Source organism: Pterocles gutturalis, unplaced genomic scaffold, assembly GCF_000699245.1.
Source record: "Pterocles gutturalis isolate BGI_N339 unplaced genomic scaffold, ASM69924v1 scaffold20919, whole genome shotgun sequence".
NCBI classification, from domain to species: domain Eukaryota; kingdom Metazoa; phylum Chordata; class Aves; order Pterocliformes; family Pteroclidae; genus Pterocles; species Pterocles gutturalis.
The window spans coordinates 20,111-38,671 of NW_010136238.1; the positions used below are offsets into that span (position 1 = coordinate 20,111).

The window sequence follows — 18,561 nt, forward strand, 5'->3', positions numbered from 1 at the left end:
TGAGAAGTGGTTTGACATGTACCACGTAACAATGAGGAATCCTTCCTGACACACACTGCAGAAAAACTTCAATAGCTATGAGCTGAAGAAACTTCTTAGGCACCACACCTAGCTGAATGACGAAATCTACCTAATCTTGCAGCATAAAAAGTTGAGATATGATATTCCTGCACATGAAATATAGTCATTTGGGCTGAAACAAATTTAGTGAAACTTGCCAAAGCATCAGCAGGATTTTTCCTCAGTTAAGAAGTTTTGCCCTAAGCAATCTGACAGCTTCTATCTTTGAGATCCCCTTGAAATCTTAAGTTTTCATTAGGAGAGTTATTCTGCTTCTGTACTTACAGGTTTTATCCCTGGGTTATCTAGACCAAGTAAAATCACTTACATAACAACTTGTGCTTGTCATATCTGTAAGCTGAATTTCTGAGATAACAGCTTTACTCGTTTCTTTCCGACTGTGAAGAATCTCTGCAGTCTGTAATTCTGGTAAGAGGTTTAGAATGGATGCCTTCTACAGAACCAACCTCTCCCCCACCCTCCCACAAACCCACCCTAATCATGTTTAAATAGAATCTAAGAAATGCAAATTGTTAAAATAAGCATTCAGTGGTGACTGCATTAGGTAGAGGGAAGACACCCAGCACCTGGAGACAATTAAGAGAGTAAAGATTCATGTAACCACTCTCTAATAGCATGAAATCTCTGGGAGCCAAAGCACTGAAATATTATCTTTATATTACAGTGCAAACAGAACCAGTCTTCAGACATTACTGACTTGGGCTGCAGAAACACCCAGATATTTTTTCCCCTGTAAATCCGTATTTGGTCACTATCTGTGTACTTATAAGGTATCTGTCCACTCCAGTGCAGTGCTTAATGGCTATACAGGTTAGGAAAAGATGGGTCTGGCAAAACGGAGCCACAAGACATCACCTAGTGACTGAAGATCTCAGGATTTAGCTGTAGAAGGCAGCTGGTAATGCAAGGGCAGCTCACCTGCTTTGAATGGCAATGCAATCCTGATACAGTCGGTCATACATACAGATCTTGAAATCAATGTTGGGATTGGGCACCCAAACCGGCACGTCAATAGAAACGCCAACGGCACTGAAGCACAGCTGTTAATACAGAAATTGAGAGTGTAACTATTTTTGTTAGTCTCAAATTCTTACTGAACTAGACAGAGCAAAAATTTCTGCTGTTAACTACAGCTGAGTAAAATATTTTATTATTCATATTGCAACAGGTTCTTTAATTAGGCAAAGCTAAGAAATAATTTGTAAAATAAACCCAAGATGTTATGGTGTCCCAGCAGGAAAAAAAAATTGTACTTCGGTTGGGATTCTTTGATAGAGAACACAAACGAATAGCATGCTGCCCATGATATTTAAAATAAATTTTTGAAGTGCACCTAGCTTAAGTGAATGTGCCATAATTCAGAAACTCCAGAGTCTGCAGCTTGTTTAGCCAGCAAAGAAACACAGTAATGGCAGCACAGTGCCGTACTTCCTCCCATCAGTGACCACCTAGCTCAGACTCGGATAAAATGACCCCAGAAGAGCGGGTACCCACAGGGGCCTGCAGCATCCATCTGTAGACCGTGGGGAGAGCCAAGACTGGCCTTCTGAGCTCCTTGCAAGTTTGTCTTTATTTTTTTGGCAAGCTTCTGTGAACTGTTCCCAGGCAGAATTTGGCTTCCAATAAAGTGTGGAACCAAAATGTACTGAAGTGGTAACTGAAGTTATCTCCTCTTCCAGCTTTCACACATCAGTTTCACCACTGCATGCTAAATAATTCCAATTCTGATATATCAGAAAGGAAATAAACTACATGGGGTGGGAATAGAGAAGAATACTTTCATATTTGTTTCCAGGACATTGGATGTTTTCCAGTATGATGTCTGATAAAATGGAAATATCAGGATTATTTGCATAGAAATTTAAGAGAATCAACGGGTTTAATAACCATGCTGCATCAGAAAGAAGGGCCACGATTTACCTCCCATCCAACCACATAATACATAATCACACGGTACCTCAGGGTTCTTTCTTATAATGTTTATAAACACATCTGTCCTCTGCCTCATTCTCCTGTTTCTAATACAGGATTCTGAGCTCCTACTTCTGCTTTTCCCAAGAATTAAGAGGATTTTAAACTCTTTTTCTAAAGCATTTAGAAGCAAGTCTTGCACAAAATCACTCACTGGTTTGCAGTCTGAGTTGTCAAACATGATCACAAACTCTTCCCGCACGTCCCCAGGGATAGCCGGGACAAATATAATCTGAAGTTTGACTGAGCTGAAGGGTCCAATTTCACCCTCAGTAACCTACACAAGAAATAGCATGTTTTTAATTAAAATCTGACTGTATGACTGTAGCTGGCTATTCATTGTGTTGAAATGAAGACGCAGTGCATACTCATACTATACAAACACCATATTACACCTGGCTTGTAACTAGATTGAATGTCTTATGCAAGGGAAAAATGAGCATCAGTAGCTCCCTAGGAGGTTCACTGTGGTGAAAAAAACTTGGCATGACATATGGCTTCACAACCAGGTGCAGTCAGAATCTTAGAGTCTCATTTTACTTCAAGATACAACCATTCAGAGATCTGCTCTACTGATTTCAGCGTTTTGTATGCATGGGTAGAAGCCATAAATGCTGGTATGGGCTGGTATCTGGACTCTCACACCCAGGTTCTTTAATACAGCCCAAGTTTGACACTTCCCAGCCGTTCTTCCTGCCCCATCTTTTGTTGTCACTAGACTTTGTACAACCACAGAACAACACAACAGAAAAATCAGTTTGACAAAAAAAAAAAAAGGTGAAATTATTAAGAAATGTAAAAGTATACAGAATCTCTCAGCTCAAATAAGTCCTTATAGATCAAAAGAGAGGGCAAATACGTAATGAGATTTCATTTAAAGAATTAACTGTGACACAGTGAAGTCCAGTGGGCTTGAAATTTATCATATACTTAAGCATTTCCCACCACAGTGAAATGTTTGATGTAGGCTTAGACTAGTGAAAATCTGGTCTGTATCAGGATATTCATTACCTTTCCAAGCAGAATTTCAACTGGTATTTCTTCAGGAGAAGGTTCCACTAAATTATGTGCATTGTCTCTGTCTAGATTTGATCTGGAATTTAATGCATCTTGACCAAGTTGTTCTGGAAGGAAAAAAAAAAATACAACCACAAAATGCTGGATGTCTGCATCTTTTCACTAAACAAAGATACCAAACAGAGCACAAGGACATTCATGTTGGTCGATACCGCAAACCCAGTTATCTTTCCCCATTGTTGGTACACATAAGTGTCCAGAAGGAGATTCTGTTTGCCCACATAACTTTGCCCTAGTCCAGAAGTCTGCCCTCAGCACCTGAGCATTCCACTACAGAACAACAGTGTTAATGTTCCAGTAGGATAAAGTATGTATCAGAGATTGTTACATCAAGGAATGCAAATTCAGATGAAAGTGTGAACTGGCCTTTAAGAACAATTTCAGTGGGACATAGCAATGCCGTCAGGAGGACCTGCAAAGCAAGTGGGACTGCTGCTTCACTTTGTTTTCAAAAGCACTGCAGTAAGAAGTACCTTTTAATTAGACAGTCTCCCATCAGGGCTTTGAAGTGCCTTAAACTAATGCATCATGAGAGAGATGAAGCTAACTCTGACCTGTACGTCAGTAATCAACCAGCAACCATCTGCTTCACGTGTACCAGGAAAAAGATCAAAGTGTCGTGAGATACATCAGTCTGCCAAAGCAATGGAGTTTAATTTTTTTTTCCCCAAGATCTGAAAACATCCTTAAAGGTATGTGTCCTTTGGAGACAGCTACTGTGATTTATGGAATTACTCAATTCCACAATAACATCCCAGATTTAAAAAAAGAAAACAAACACACACAACCTTTTAATCGAACTTTTAGTTTCCTGCAATTGGAACGATCATTATCCAGAAAAAATATTAAAGAATACAAGTAATAAAGAAATTAAGAGTGTCTTTCTTCTACAAGACTGGATTTTATTAAGCACATAGTAAACATTAGGAATGAGATGAAAAATGTCTGAGGAGGTTCATCTTTCTGCTTCCTTGCTCCTAGAATTACAGACTATAAAAATAAACCTGTCATGTGGATTTCTATTCTAAGAAGTGGGTATTCAGTTGCTGAGACAAGAATGATGATAACAATTTTGCAGTTTCTGTAAGCTCGTTGGTTTCTGTGTTCTTCCGAGACCAAGTTGTTGATCACTAATGAGAAGTGAGATTCTCTGCTGCTTCTGATATAATGGTGCCAGTACATTATTTTTACTCATTTTTTGTGAGGCAGCATACAAACAAATATAACATTACTACTAGAATGATGAACTACTTAATTTACTGAGTAACTTTGCAAACTAAGTCCACAGGTCATGACAGGAAACTCCACAAATGGCTAATGCTCAGCCAGGGAATCTCCACTGCCGGTTTTCCAGAATCATCACCTCACCTGCAGAACCGCTGCTCAGGCTCATCTCGGTCCTCTGCTGCTCTGTCTGGGCTACACAGTCCATTGCTTCTTCGCTATGGTCAGGACCAATTTGTTCCTTCTTTTCAACTACAGCTGTCACAGGACTAGTGCTGACTTTCTGTTCAAGGACACAGTCACTGAAATGTTGACTAACCTATGAGAAAACACAGAAAAACAACATTTTCTCCTCTGACTGTTCTAGCTTGCACCAACTCCAATTTTATCACGCAGTTGCAAGTCAGACTTGTGTTTTCTTGCAACTGTCCCATGTTATAAATGGAGAAATGTGTTGCATTTTCTAAGAACTGCACATTCTACTAGACCTTTACCTCAGTAAGCAGATTTATTTTTTGCTGGCTGCCCAAAACAGGTAAATAATATAATGGGAGCGATGCAGTGCAGTGTTAGTTATTTTACAATTAACAGAACTAATGTTTTTCTAGTGGAAACACCACCAGTTCTATGTCAAATCTAAGTCTGCTAAAACTAGACTTCTGCTTATTACACACCTACAAAAGACAGAATACAGAAGGAAAACCATGGATACAGATGGTGTTATTTCACAAATTCTTTACATTGAACCACGCTTTTAATGTAAGGATAGCATGAGGGTTGCAAACCACGGCAAACAGCTCAGCAGTGTCACTGCACATGTAGTGTTTAAAAAGAGAGGGCAACCCTTCTCTTAGAACTTAAAACTGGGTTACATTATCAAGTAGAGAATTCTGAAAAACATCTGAGCCAATTGCTCTTTAACAATCAAAGAAATAGGAATCATGACATAAATGACTACAAATGTTAACATGTTTCTATCAATGTAGAGAGATGCTTTTGAACCTACCATTCTTCCAGGAGAAGGTTTTGCTGTTGCTCTACATGTACTACTGTCACCTGCTGATGTCTGAACTTTGAATCTTGTGCCCAAAGCTCCACTGTTTGTCAGGGTGATGGTCCGTGAAATTGTTTCTCCCACCACATGGCTGCCAAAGTCAATGAGCTCTTTATCTAGTGCCAGCTGGGAGAAGATAAACCATTAATTACTACTGTCCCAGATAGTCAGTAACAGCAATTGAATGAGCATCCATCTTTTCAAGAACAGGACTTTAAAGTCCTTATTATCATTTCAAAGACAGTATCAAACAACATCATGAACTGTGGGCAGCCTTCTGCCTTTTTGGAGAAGCCAGCTCATTGAAGCAATGTCTTGTTAAATTGAGCTGCTTCCATTTCAGTCCACTATATGACAATGGAAAAAACAGGTTAAATTCTGCTCATAGGAACAGCTTGCGTAAGACTGCAGGTAGTTGATCTGGAGGTAGGCAGTATTTACACCCCAATTCAACATTGTTGCTCTTGTGTTACAGTAAAACGCTTTTACTAGCATCAAGCTGAGCAGCAAGCAGCATTTAACATGACAAAGCGACTGCATGTCAGTTTATAACACATCCTGTCTTGTTTCTTTGAGCTACTATGGTTTATAACTGATTTAAGTAGCAACACTCTACTGCATATAGGATTTTTAATGACTTTGTAACTGGATATATTATAACGAAAGGCATGTAATTGAAGTTCAAGCATGAAAAAGACAAAGACAACTTGGTTGCTTGCTGTATCCTGCTTACACCTGAACTCCTCCCACTTTCAGGGCATAAGGAATAGGAGTTCCTGCAGGAAATTAGCACACGACGATGGCAGGAATTCTCTAGGTGAAGAAAACTGCTCCTCTGATCAAAGACTAATGTGCTGGCTTTCTACTGCATTGTGCATTCTCACCTTCAGGGTCTTGTAACTGAAAATCATCGAAGAGTCCTGTACACACGGTCAGCTTTAAGTGTGCAACATTGATGTGATACCATTCTAGCTTCCTGCAAGTGCTTAAAATTAAGCACATCCTTCAATACTTTGCTAGGTTGCTGATACAATAATTATGGTGCACTACCTTTCAGTTACTTCCCCTTCTGTTTTCTGTGTAACAGATTATTCTTGATTCATTTCTCTGTGCACAAAAGTCTCAGTGTGCAGCCCAGTAAAGAAACCTTACATGCAATCTACATTCATACAATTTACTGAAACGTAATATTACAAACTCCAGGAAGACATTCATACATCTAAAGACTTTTTAAAATTATTTTTTAATTTTTATTATTAAGTATGCTCCCACTATGCCCTAAATTTTGCATTTGCCAGTCTTATACCAATACTGGGTGTTTCCTTGCATAATCTTTTTCCCTCTAGCTTTGTATATTCTCATCTGTAATTTATTTTGGCCTGTAAAGCCAAAGCAGTTCTTAGCTGTGAAGGAAGTAATCCAAAAGACAAAGTTGTTGCTTTTATCAAATAATTTCTTCAAGTTAGCTCAGTAAGGCTATGTAAAACAAGTCAGTGCTGCCTGTACTTTCATCTCTTAACAGTAAGAAAATGATGTTCTTTGCCTAAAACTTGGTATAGAAGTAAAAGACTTTGAGATGCTGAAAGGAGAGATTAGGTGCTTTTTATAAATGTTAGGAACGGTAGCAAGATATTGTGATTTTTGTCTACATAAAAAATTAAAGTTAAGGATAAACTACTGCGCATCTGGCATGGAATTTACAAGGAGAAAAAGACAGCTCGTTTCCAGCCACCATTTTTCTTCTCTCCATTCACAATGTAACATTGCGTCGTCAGTTTCTAAACAGAACTACTTCAGTTAATCCCATTCTGAAGTTAAAGTCACAGTTCATGGTTAAGTAAACACATTAAGATAATTCTGTATAAATCTCAGTGTAATCTGGGAAGCTAAGGAATGAATAATTTCCTGGAAAGAGGCTCTCCACTTAAGAGGAAAAAAAAGAAATAAATATCAATACCTCTTGCTAAATATTTTCAATGATGTTTACACTACCTCACATCTTCTACTACTGTTGTTATACTGACTCTGAACATACTTCTAAAAAGTCACTTACGATGCATCTCTTGGCTGTACATTTCAGTGGAACAGAAAAAGGACCAGTCTGTGCCATAAACATGACTTCTCCTTCCAGAGTTTCATTTATCTAGAAAACAAAAAAAACCTCTCAACCAAGTAATTTGCAAAGATCTAGCCTACGTAGTCTGATGAAAAATATTTTCCACTCATTCTTTGAGTAACATATCTCTACAGATTCTACATTTCCACTTTAAAATAGTCTTTGGTAACTGCCTGGCTACCTTTAGCTAGGCAGTATTATAAATCTTTTCTTTTGGAGCAAGTTCCAAAATATACTCCAAGAACACTCAGTGACAGACATTTTACACAGTTGTCCAAGTACAACAGTATCTTCTCTAGAAAAGTAGTTTGTTACCCTGTTAACCATTAAGGAATTAAATTAATGATGTTTTTAATCAGACTAGTGGATGATTAGGATTCTCATCTTTGCGCAGCTAACACCCAGGTGCACTTACCATTGGCTTAAATGTCACCACCATGTGACAGGACATTCCAGCAGACCTTTTGCCAGGTGGGTCAAAACTATGGAGATAATTAACATAAACCTCCAAATTAAAGCTCTGTATGAAACATCCAGCTCCTATTCTGGTAGCAATGGCAGCTTTTTTCATTTTTTTCCCCACTTGGATTAATTACTTAGAAAAGCCAGAATGAGTGACAGATTAATGAAAGGCTACAGAACCCTGCTGCAATTGTAAACTACAAAGGCTGATTACTAATGTTTTACTCAGAAAGTCTTAAAGTGCTTTTAAACGGCAAAAATTTTGCCTTCATGCTATAGAGACTGTAGCCAAACAGGTGAAGCTGAGGCTCGATGATATCATCAAGAATAGGGTGGCCCATGACCCATTCTGAGGGTTGCTCTGGAACCTCAGTTCCAGGACACGGTTCCTTTCCTTGTCACACAAGAATGGAATACTATAATTTAGATGTATTTACTGAAATCTGTTTAATTTGCTACAGAATATGGTTACATCTCCTGTTGTGGTACAGAGGTAAGACAAGCAACTAGCCTACAGTTAATTTTACTTACTGAACACCGACGAAGTCCTTGAGCCATTCACTGATTCCCAGGAGTCTGCAGGAATTAACACTGCAGGACGCGTTTATCAGAACTACCTTCTTCTTGTAGATTCGACCAACATCAAAATCCTTTGAATACCAAACATACCAGGTGGTGTGAATTACAGAAAATGGCATTTACACACGACAAATCCAGCTGCTTTTACCGCAGTTGTGTTCACAGTCCCTGCTGGGATCACAGGCCTATAAACCCATAAAGCACTGCCCTGCTCCAGACAAACCCTTCTAAACATCCAGGATCTCACGCTTCATGGAGGGGCAACATTATCCGGGTTTGTGCACAGCTACTGCACCAAGCTGCTCTGCCTTTCCCTGCAGTGAATGCCAAAGGCATTACGTCCCAGTCATGGTCCGAGCTGTTAACCATTAGACCACGTGTGGCAAATCCAGGTTTATTTAACCTGGCTAGAACTTCCCTAAGAGATTGCTAGAGAGAAACCTGAAACAGTACTTGGCTTTGACTAAAGACCTATTAAAAATAATCTTTTTTTTCTTCCCAGTGCCACAGAACTTCGATCAAGACATCAGTATATACATACAGTAAATACAGACGTTATCTCTGTAGATCCTATGCAGAATGGCACTCACCTTGAAATGAATGCAGCTTGGTTTACTATAGAAACTACATCCCTTATGCTCACGACCAGACATGATTCGCTTGTGAAAAATTCCAGTTTGGAATTCCTCCATTTTTTTCTCAAAAACTTCTTTTTTCACTATCCCTGTAGCCAGGTGCTTTGGATCCATTTCTTCTTTGGATATCTAATAAGGAACATCCGTAAAAACCACCAACACTGTAAGTCTGTGTGATCAGAGTCCGTAGCTCAAATCCGAAAAGTCTGCAGATTGAATCTTTCACTCTGTGGCCAGCCTTGGTTTCCCTCCAGATCAAACTCAGCCTCCCAACTTCTATATGAAGAATTTAATTTGTTCTCAGCTGTCTGTTCTGTAGCTTATCGTCATCCTATACTATGACACCGGGTTGTTCATGGCAGTATTAGCTCTTCTGCACTTAAGGGGTTTTCCCGCCTCAACTTCTTAAATAAATATTCAGCAGAAAATCAGCTAACTGCACCGGAACATTTCAGTTATGGTCCAGCGCTTCTTTCGTGCAAGTATATGAATATGTACTGACATCATGTCTTTTCCATTGATTATAAAGTCTGTTCTTCGAGGTCTTCTATAGCTCAGAAAAAGCAGGATATGCAAGTACACTTCGGAATAACATTTAAGATCTCAACTAGACAATTCCACTCTATAAACTGTATTATTTACTTCTGTTCAGAGTGGAGAATACTGTTACTTTCCTACAAGATATGTTTTTCTTTGCCTCGTATTGTATAAAAAAAAGCTGTTTCCACATAAAGCACCTGTGCTGCCAGCTCAACAGAAAGTCATGTTTAGTTTTTTTTAAATTAAACAAGTGAACATAATGTGAGGCATGTCTTCACATATTTCTGAACTAAAATTGAAGTATTGTTTTCTCTTTAAGAGGACAAACAACACAAGAATATGTGAAACAGCAATAACTCTGAGGATATATCACATCTGAATCTCTACATCTACGTAATAATGTAAAGTCAACTGCAAAATAGACAAGTATTGTTTTTGAGCAAGGTTCCTAAAACAGCACTTGCCAGTGTCATTCCTTCAGATACCTACAGCTACTAGAGAGGCAAATGAAACTTTTCGAATCTATTGAGATACCTTTATGGACACTGCCAAAATTTTGTAAAGACCAACTTCATAATGAGTCAATTACAAAAGGATCTCATCCACTTTTTTTTTTCCTTTTCTATTTCTAATAAGAGACATCACAACATTTACCTTGTGCAAGTCACATTCCTGACTCCAAAGTCCCGGGAACTCTGGCTTGACTAGGGTCTCGTCCCCCTCTTCCTCATCTTCACCACTTTCACAGAGCATATCATGGGGTATTTTTTCAGAAATCTCTCCTACAGAAGCAGTTCTCTCACCAGCTGGGGAATAAGCTGACGGAGAGCACGACGACTTTTGTGAAAGAACAAAAATTTTGAAGATATAGTTAAAAATTACTAGAGGACTGTTCCTTCAACAGTTAACAGTGTCTGAGGAGATCTTTTCATGCACAAATGACAGGTCTATAAAGCTCAGAGGCCAAAGATGACAACTTCGGTCAATCCTAAGTAAAAATCTTATGTTAAAAGCATCTATATGATGTTAACTGTAAAAAAAAAAAAATAAATCTAAAGACAGTTAACTCTTAGGTCTTTGTTTACCTGCGACATTGCTCCAGCTGACTGTCCGCAGGTCTTCTCAATGTATTGCCATGTTCTCATTCTCCACCGTACAGAATCCTCAAGTTTACCACCATCCTTAATTGCCTTAGTACAGGACTGACTTTTTTTCTGCTTGTGAACAGAAGCTTTCTCTCGCAAAATTTGAGATACAATCTCAATTTTTCTTGATTTTTGCTGTTCTCTAAAAGCTCTGTAATGTGATGTTGTAAAAAATATTAAACCATCAGTGGTTGTTTACTAATAATATTAACTACAGTCCAGTTTCTTTTGAGCCTTTAAGCTAAGTAACAACTCTTTAAATTGGGTGCAGTGGTAATTTATATCAAGACATCAGGCGATTCAGAGGCTACATTTTTGCAGACCAAATATACTCAATTACACAAATACAACACATACAGAATATGAGTTCACTCCCTTGAGAGAGCCTCACAGATGTTATGTTTTCAGAATCTGATCAAGAGCTTCAATATATTCCTGCATGAGCATCAGTGAGCAGCTGAAACTTTGATACAGGTCTGAGTACTTACTGTTTCTGTTTTTCATGCTCTAGCAGTCGTTTATGGCGCAAAATTTCCTTGGCAACATTGCCTCCTTCTGCCAGGATAGCTTCCCTCATCTTCATCTCCTGCTTCTTTGCCTCAAAGGCCATTGCTTTTTTCCGAGCTTGGAGAGCTTGGAGTTTTTCCTACAAAGGCATACAGACCACCGTTAGGTATTTCATTCACACATTACAGAACAGAAAACAGAGAATCTAGCACTGCTCCCCTTACCCAAGTATAAATTTCTGGTAGATTTCTCTGAAACAGAATTTATTGTTTTTAACATACACAGCAGTGACGGTGTTCTGAGATGGAGAAAGCTCTGACTAGGTCAGGGCTACTTTTCAACCCTTCTAGCCTGCCCTTGAAATGCTGCTCATTGAAGCAATGTGAAAAGATACAGTTCTAATCAAATCAATATTAAATTCAGATCATTCTGCCTGTTTATACAGAACATAAGTAGAAGAGCAAAGTAGCGTAGCTCAGAAATTCTTAATTTACATTATTTAAATTCTTAAGTAACTGTTTTTCTTCCATATGTTTTCTCCATATGAAGTATTTCTGCACTGGAAATACTTCTGGCTGAGTTTTCAGAGAACTTATTTGTAGTATGCATTATTTTCAAGAGAGTTCCCCTACCAGAACTAGACTGTTGACGAATAAACTCCATAAGCAGAAGTGTCACAATCTGCCAATACAAATCTAACACCATTACTCCTACAGTTTAATTCTCCCCAGTTTCAAAAGAGAACTGGTCAGTGATTTGACAGCATCACACAACAACTTCAATGAAAACCAAAATGACGTTCCTTAAAACCCAGCAGCCTAACAAGCGGATTTCCTCACTCCCCTCCAGCCCAGCAGTACCCTATTGGAAGTGATGCTGGTTTTCAGGGAAAGCACAGCTTGGATCCTTCTCTCCATATGCTCCTGAGTTTTCACTTCCTCCTTTGCATTTTTTTCATGAATTCTGTAAGTAAAGTAAAATCTTTCAGGCTCATATCCCGGAAAGCTTGTAGTATTAGAATGTTTAACCTGACAAGTAGTAATTGTCAATGTCACCAAACACTCCTCCTGTAAAGTTCTGTGTTTACTGCGATTCTGGGTGTGGGTAAAGCAGAACAGTTGGAAGTCTCTTCTAGATACCGTAGCGCTCAAGTTACAAGTGCCAACAGGCTTTCAACTAGTTTGCTCAACAACTTTTTTTTTTTATTTTGAATATGAAGAATGTGTTCCACATGATGACGTATGTCTAGTTGCTAAAATAAAGGAAGAATTCAGGTGTTGTTCATATAACCAATATCTAAACAATTACATAGTGAACTTTATACAAGCCAACCTCTTGTACCCACACTAAAAATAAACCTTAGAAACTCTAAAAGCTGGAAGTGTGTGGGCATGAATCAAGTCTGAGAGTATTCCAGCTAATATAATGGTAAAAAAAAATTCTGGAAGATTGATATATTTGATACATTACCCAGGGAAACAAAAATATCTATTTGGTTGTTTGTTTTTCTTAATTATTATAAGTTTGCACATCTAATGAAAAATAAATCAACACAGTATCATTTCTTCAATTTCTTCTTTACCACATTTCAGAAGGAATATGGAACAGCAGAGTGCAAGTTTCAAACCTGGAATTTAGTTATACTACTTTAAACTACTTCAGTGAATGACACCCACACATACAGAATGCTTCAAATCATTAGGAATGCTTGCTAGCGGACAGACCCCTCTGCACCTCCCCAAAGAGACAGTCCCTTTAGCTACAGGGACCCTGAAGACCCTACTGAGTGGATTTCCTTCTTTCACAGACCTTTCATGCCATGTCAAATTTGAACACTTCACAGCACTGGCACTACGGCAGAAGATTTCCGAGTGTAACAGAAGACACATGTAGCAGAAAGACGACTATTTTTCAAAGACTAAGGGATAAAGTACTATACACCAGAAAATGTACGATGGCAGAAAAGGAGTGAACAATAACCTCGCCATGCTTTTTCTCAGGAAGTGGATTGCTTTTTCATGGTTCCTTTTGGCATCTTCACACATTTTTTTATGCCTTTCTTCACATTCTTTCTGGGCTTCCTCTTCTTTTCTGCAAAGCACAGGCAAACCAACAGCTGCAGCAGGACTAAGGAAACCTTGATTCCAACACAATGACATCTAAGGCTGGGTTGGAGAGTTAATTAGGACTGTAGTTTTTCTCCCTCTGCCCCTCCCTACCCATACAGCCTCTTGTTTTCACAAAACCCATAGACAAATCGATAACCTGGTGTCCTCTAAAAACAAGAAATCTTGAACTTGATCACAAGTTCAGAAGGTCCTGGTGACCAACAGCAATGCAGACACATGCAGTTAGTCTGATCTAGTGAAGTTCATTCCCTTGGACAAAAAGCATTCACAGGTTTTGTCTTTAGCAGGTCTATTTTCATGTATCAGAAATCTTTTCCTGCATAACTGCAAGACTGTGGGCAATTCTTATTTTAATTCTATTTACTCATAAAATATTCCTGAAGCAACACCCAGCTCTGAAACACAATACCACTAGTATTTGAATTAGCACATCTTCAACACCTGAACCTGCGAATTTGCTAAAAATAATACAGAGAAAGGAAGGAGAGTGGGACTTATAGGGGCTTACTTTTCTCTAGAACGCCAGTTTTCTTCTGCTTGCAGTGCTGCTGTCTTTTCCTTCCTAATCCGCACTTTTCCTTGTTCTTGGTATTGCATCTCTAGCTCCTCCTCATCTTTTTTAAGTTGTTCATGGAGGTTTTCGTATTTTCCCTGCTCAGTTTCTAGATGCCACATCTCAAGCCTTTAAAACAAAGTGTGAGCTGTTTTCACTGAAAAACTCTTTCACTTACTTAAGGCTGTTGACCTGGTAAGACTCAAATTTGTTTCTCAAATTCACAGTTACCCAGAAGAAAATACAAGAAACAAGAAAAATTAGGAAAATAGCTTTTTCTTTAGCAATAAATAACTTCAGGGACAGGCCTTAGCTTTTATTCTTCTAGGTTTTGGTGAAGGAATTCAGATACAAGAGGGATACACATAAACAGATTAATAGTGTCATTGCTAATCACACAGTAAACGAGTCAAGCATTTTAAAGCTGTTATACAACACTGCAGCAGAACATACAGTATTCTGGTTAATCACATCTATAAGCTCGTGCTTGGGTTCCTCCTTTGATGTGGTGGCATTAGTAGTTGTACCTCTGGTGCCAAGACATGAACACACTCGCCTGTTGCCTTCTGCTTATGTAAAGAAATAATTTAGTAGGTGTGAACAATCAATTACAAGCAGCAGTATTAGCTTAGCATACAAATACACAGTATTACTCCAATGTCTACACCATTCTCAGTTTCAATCTTTTCCTTTATGCCACATATTAAAAAAACAAAACAAAACCCTAAGAGGCATAAATTAGAAGTATCGATGCTCATTCAGAGATCAGTATCACAGACAGGGCTACTTCAGTCCAGCTTTTTTCCACTTAAAATGAGGCCAGTTTAGGCCCACAATGTACACACAACTCCAAACAAAATCAAAACTTCATGTATGTGTGCAAAACTCACTCAGGAGCTGAGCCACAGCAACCAATTTCCTAAGCAATGAACTGTCCAGGCTAGAAGTTGATCTCAAGATCCTTTGCCTTGCAGTCAGCCTCGCATGACCTCAAATTACATAGTTCAGTATTTACAAGCAACTTCTGTAGTGATTAACTTTTGAATCCATTAAACAGCACATGAAGAACAGAATAAAGATTGACTCCCATCACACTGCTTTCTCATTCCCTCACTTACATGTTTTCTTTTAGTGTTGAAGCAATTTTCAACTCCAAATCCTTCTCTTGCTCCAGTTCAGCGCACAGTCGCCTGTGCACTGCCTCAAGGCGGGACAAAGCTGCACTGTTAACATGAAAAAGGAACAATCAGAAAGAATTTAGAACTAATAAAGGTTAAAAAAAAAATCCCTCCATCAAGACCAGCAACAATAAAAAATAGCTTTAGTAGTATTGGCTTTAGCCAATGGTTTGTTCACAATACACTGGTTCCTGGTACAAGCCACCCACGTCTTTCTATTTAAACCAAATGTGAGGAGTACAGTAATTTGCCTCCCACTTCATGGCAAAAGTGTTTCAGAACAGCTCCTGCATGCAGAGCTACTCCTGAAAGACATGCGTGCATTTCACAACAGAAACCCACATGGCACACAGCTCTAAATCCTGATGGCAATAGTTACCAGAAGCAAAACCATGACCTCTAAAGCTGCCACAGCACATCGGTGTTGGTTCATCACACTGACTGGAAGTGATGGAGACCCTGATAAACATAATTGACAGTAGTGGGCTAGGCTGTTTTTATATTTTAAAATATATGCTGCTTTCCTGTCCATTCCTAACTTTCCACCTCTTTCTGCACTCATTTACCTAACAGAGTATTACCTCTAGGCCAGAAAGCACAGAGATCAATGATTCCCAAGCCAAAGCACCATTATTCTTTATTTCAAAAGGAGGAATTATTGCTGAAGACGTGACAAGGGGAAAGGGACTGCAATATTAGTGTTCACCAACACGGGAATGAGTGCCAGGATAGCCTTCCAACCTAACGCAGTTGCATCTTCCCCTGAGAATGCCAATGGGTTTCGTCACTGATCTCTTAACATCTTTAATATATGTGCTTAAAAATTCTCTCAACTATTCAACAACATGAAGAGATGAAAACAGGGAAGTTCATCTCATCAGTTCCACACAGATGAGCATAGTGGATGCCAGTAATCTTTGGTATCCAGAAATACTCTCTACCTACACATTGCCAGCCTCCTCCTCTTTCTCCATCTCAATGTCTACAGACTCCAGCTGCTTTGCTAGCATCTTGATCCACAGCCGACAGGTACTCTGCTTCTCTCTGCAATAAAAAATGAGATTATTTTTATTTTTTTAAGTTCTTTACTTTTCTCATTAAATTCTTCCTTTTAGGGATAAGATTCACAGCTAGGATTCCCTTTGGCCCTCCCAACTCCAGTGATCTATGCTGACCATTATGTTCACTTAAACACTAACCTGGTTTTTTGGACCACAAGTTGCTGTGCTTCAGCCATGTCATTGAGCTCTTTTAGGTTCCTCTGTAAGGCGAACATAGCAGTTCTGTCTGGGTGCTTCATAGCCTGAATATTAGTGTTGCCCAAACAACGATCCAAGCTTTCCCTTTGGATTGAAACACACTATTATCAATGCAAAGATAATGAGAAATTAAAAACTTACATGGAGTTTATACATCATCCACTCACACATCTGTGGGTTAATTGCTTTCTGTTTTATTCTATCAGAACTGTTAGAAATGTGAGCAGTATAAATAAGGAAAAAAGTGAACATAATTTGTACAGGGTTACAATCATGCACTTAAGCCAAGATTTTTAAACTTGGATATTTAATGCTAAACATTTATACCATATTTCATGCAGTAATTGTATGGTTTTGCTTTGAAATGCCTGTGGCTCCTCTTGATTATACCTCAGGTTTGCAAATTCTAGTTTTCCTGAACAATAGTTTAAAACTTTAAAGGGCATGTTCCAAACTAGTTTAAAAAAATATTGCATACAGCTGAGCAGTTTGTGGGGTGAGCAAAACTCTCTTATCATTTTTGATAATCTTATCATTTTTGCTTAAACATATAGCAAGAAGAGGTCTGAAGGTTTAGGTCCTTCGAGGAGAGCCAATTAGCCCAATTAAGGTGGTGCGATCATGTTATCAATGGTGTTATGTACACACCCACAATAGCTTCAGCTTAAGATAAAGACAGGCTCTAGACACTTCTTATTCAGCTCGTTGTTTTAACAGTAGTAGCCAATTTAAATTTTTTTTTCTAGAGAGGTCGATATTGTCTATGACTAGTTTGACAAAAAATGCATCGCTGAATTAACCAAACCTTTTACTGAAAAGGTAAGTTAACACTACATAGGAAATTACAGTTAGAACAGGTAACAAAACACATTATTTACATGCTAGACTCAGATTTGTCTCCAACTCCTTCAGAATCATCCATGTCTCCCATCTTGCCACCACCAGCCAACTCTTCAAGCTTGTATTCTAACAGACATTAAAACAACAGTTTAATAAAGAGACTTTGAACTTTAAGATGCAAACCAAAACAGGAAAATGCTCTCTGCCTTCGTTAGGGAAGTGTCACCAACAATCCAATCTATGGGGAAAAAAAATGAGGGGAAGGGGAGGCTAATGTACTGACAGTCTAATATGTTTATCTGACACTACCTTATCCCGCTGTGCTGGGGAGATAGAAAGTTTTCATCGAGTATTAATGCTATCAAGAAAACGATGAGGAAAGAATAGCCTAAGAACTAAAGACCAGTATTGAGCACTACACCATGTGTGATGGTATTGTAAAACAGTAGTATGTTGCCTCACATAATACACTGAAAGATACTTGTGGATACAGTTAGGGACATCGGCTGCCTATTAAAAGGTACCTGCTGCCCGTTTAGATGTCTTAGGATATCCAGCATCTTCGTAGAGTTGAATCTGTCGAAGACCTGCGCCACTCTGGAGGCCGATACCAGCACTTCAAGTGGCACCAGGTACCAATGCATGAGCAGCTGAAGCCCATACAGTCAAATATTAGATTTTTACCATCAATAACTATGAATCAAACCTTTATGGAGGTAAAAAGTAGAGAATTTACTGCTACAGAAATAAAGGGTTAGAGCTGGATTATTCACAGCTGTTGTAGTGTAATGCTAGAGAACACCTACTGGAATCATTACCTGGAATATCATTCAGCCCTTGAACCCTGCTGTTCCTCTCTAATGAATTAGCAGAGACATCAGTGTTAGTTTGTTGTAAATCATCAAAACAGTTCATCTTTTTCACCTTCCCAGGCTTCTTCCACATCAGAGCACTGACCATCTCCGCCTTCTTCTTTGTCCTCTTCCAGAAACAATAGAAGAGATTTTTGCTCTTCTTCATCACTATAACTGATCTCACTATCTTCCATACGGACAGCTCTTTCAAAACAACCAGGCTAAGAAAGAGAAGAGCAGATATTTTATATACACAGCCTCCAAGAACCTGTGATAGTGCTGACTGCACCTTGAGATGAATTAACAGCATTCAGGAAACAACGCATGGGAAATGACCGGACACAGCCACGCACCTTC

The 18,561-nt window shown here is 38.8% G+C and overlaps 1 protein-coding gene across 1 annotated transcript in view; it reads right to left on the reverse strand.

Annotated features, from left to right (window-relative positions):
• CFAP74 (cilia and flagella associated protein 74) overlaps positions 1–18,425 on the reverse strand; it is a gene marked incomplete at both ends in the record, with an annotated part of 35,283 nt that extends 16,858 nt beyond the window's left edge. Inside the window, 20 exons of the mRNA XM_010082245.1 lie at positions 1,000–1,121; positions 2,207–2,329; positions 3,064–3,176; positions 4,498–4,672; positions 5,360–5,533; positions 7,461–7,550; positions 7,939–8,005; positions 8,517–8,635; positions 9,155–9,328; positions 10,394–10,576; positions 10,825–11,035; positions 11,373–11,530; positions 12,252–12,354; positions 13,372–13,457; positions 14,094–14,202; positions 15,192–15,296; positions 16,197–16,295; positions 16,451–16,594; positions 17,389–17,476; positions 18,275–18,425. Of these exons, the coding sequence (XP_010080547.1) occupies positions 1,000–1,121; positions 2,207–2,329; positions 3,064–3,176; positions 4,498–4,672; positions 5,360–5,533; positions 7,461–7,550; positions 7,939–8,005; positions 8,517–8,635; positions 9,155–9,328; positions 10,394–10,576; positions 10,825–11,035; positions 11,373–11,530; positions 12,252–12,354; positions 13,372–13,457; positions 14,094–14,202; positions 15,192–15,296; positions 16,197–16,295; positions 16,451–16,594; positions 17,389–17,476; positions 18,275–18,425 (2,594 nt within the window). The remainder of the gene's footprint in view (positions 1–999; positions 1,122–2,206; positions 2,330–3,063; positions 3,177–4,497; positions 4,673–5,359; positions 5,534–7,460; positions 7,551–7,938; positions 8,006–8,516; positions 8,636–9,154; positions 9,329–10,393; positions 10,577–10,824; positions 11,036–11,372; positions 11,531–12,251; positions 12,355–13,371; positions 13,458–14,093; positions 14,203–15,191; positions 15,297–16,196; positions 16,296–16,450; positions 16,595–17,388; positions 17,477–18,274) is intronic.
• Positions 18,426–18,561: the final 136 nt, after the last annotated feature.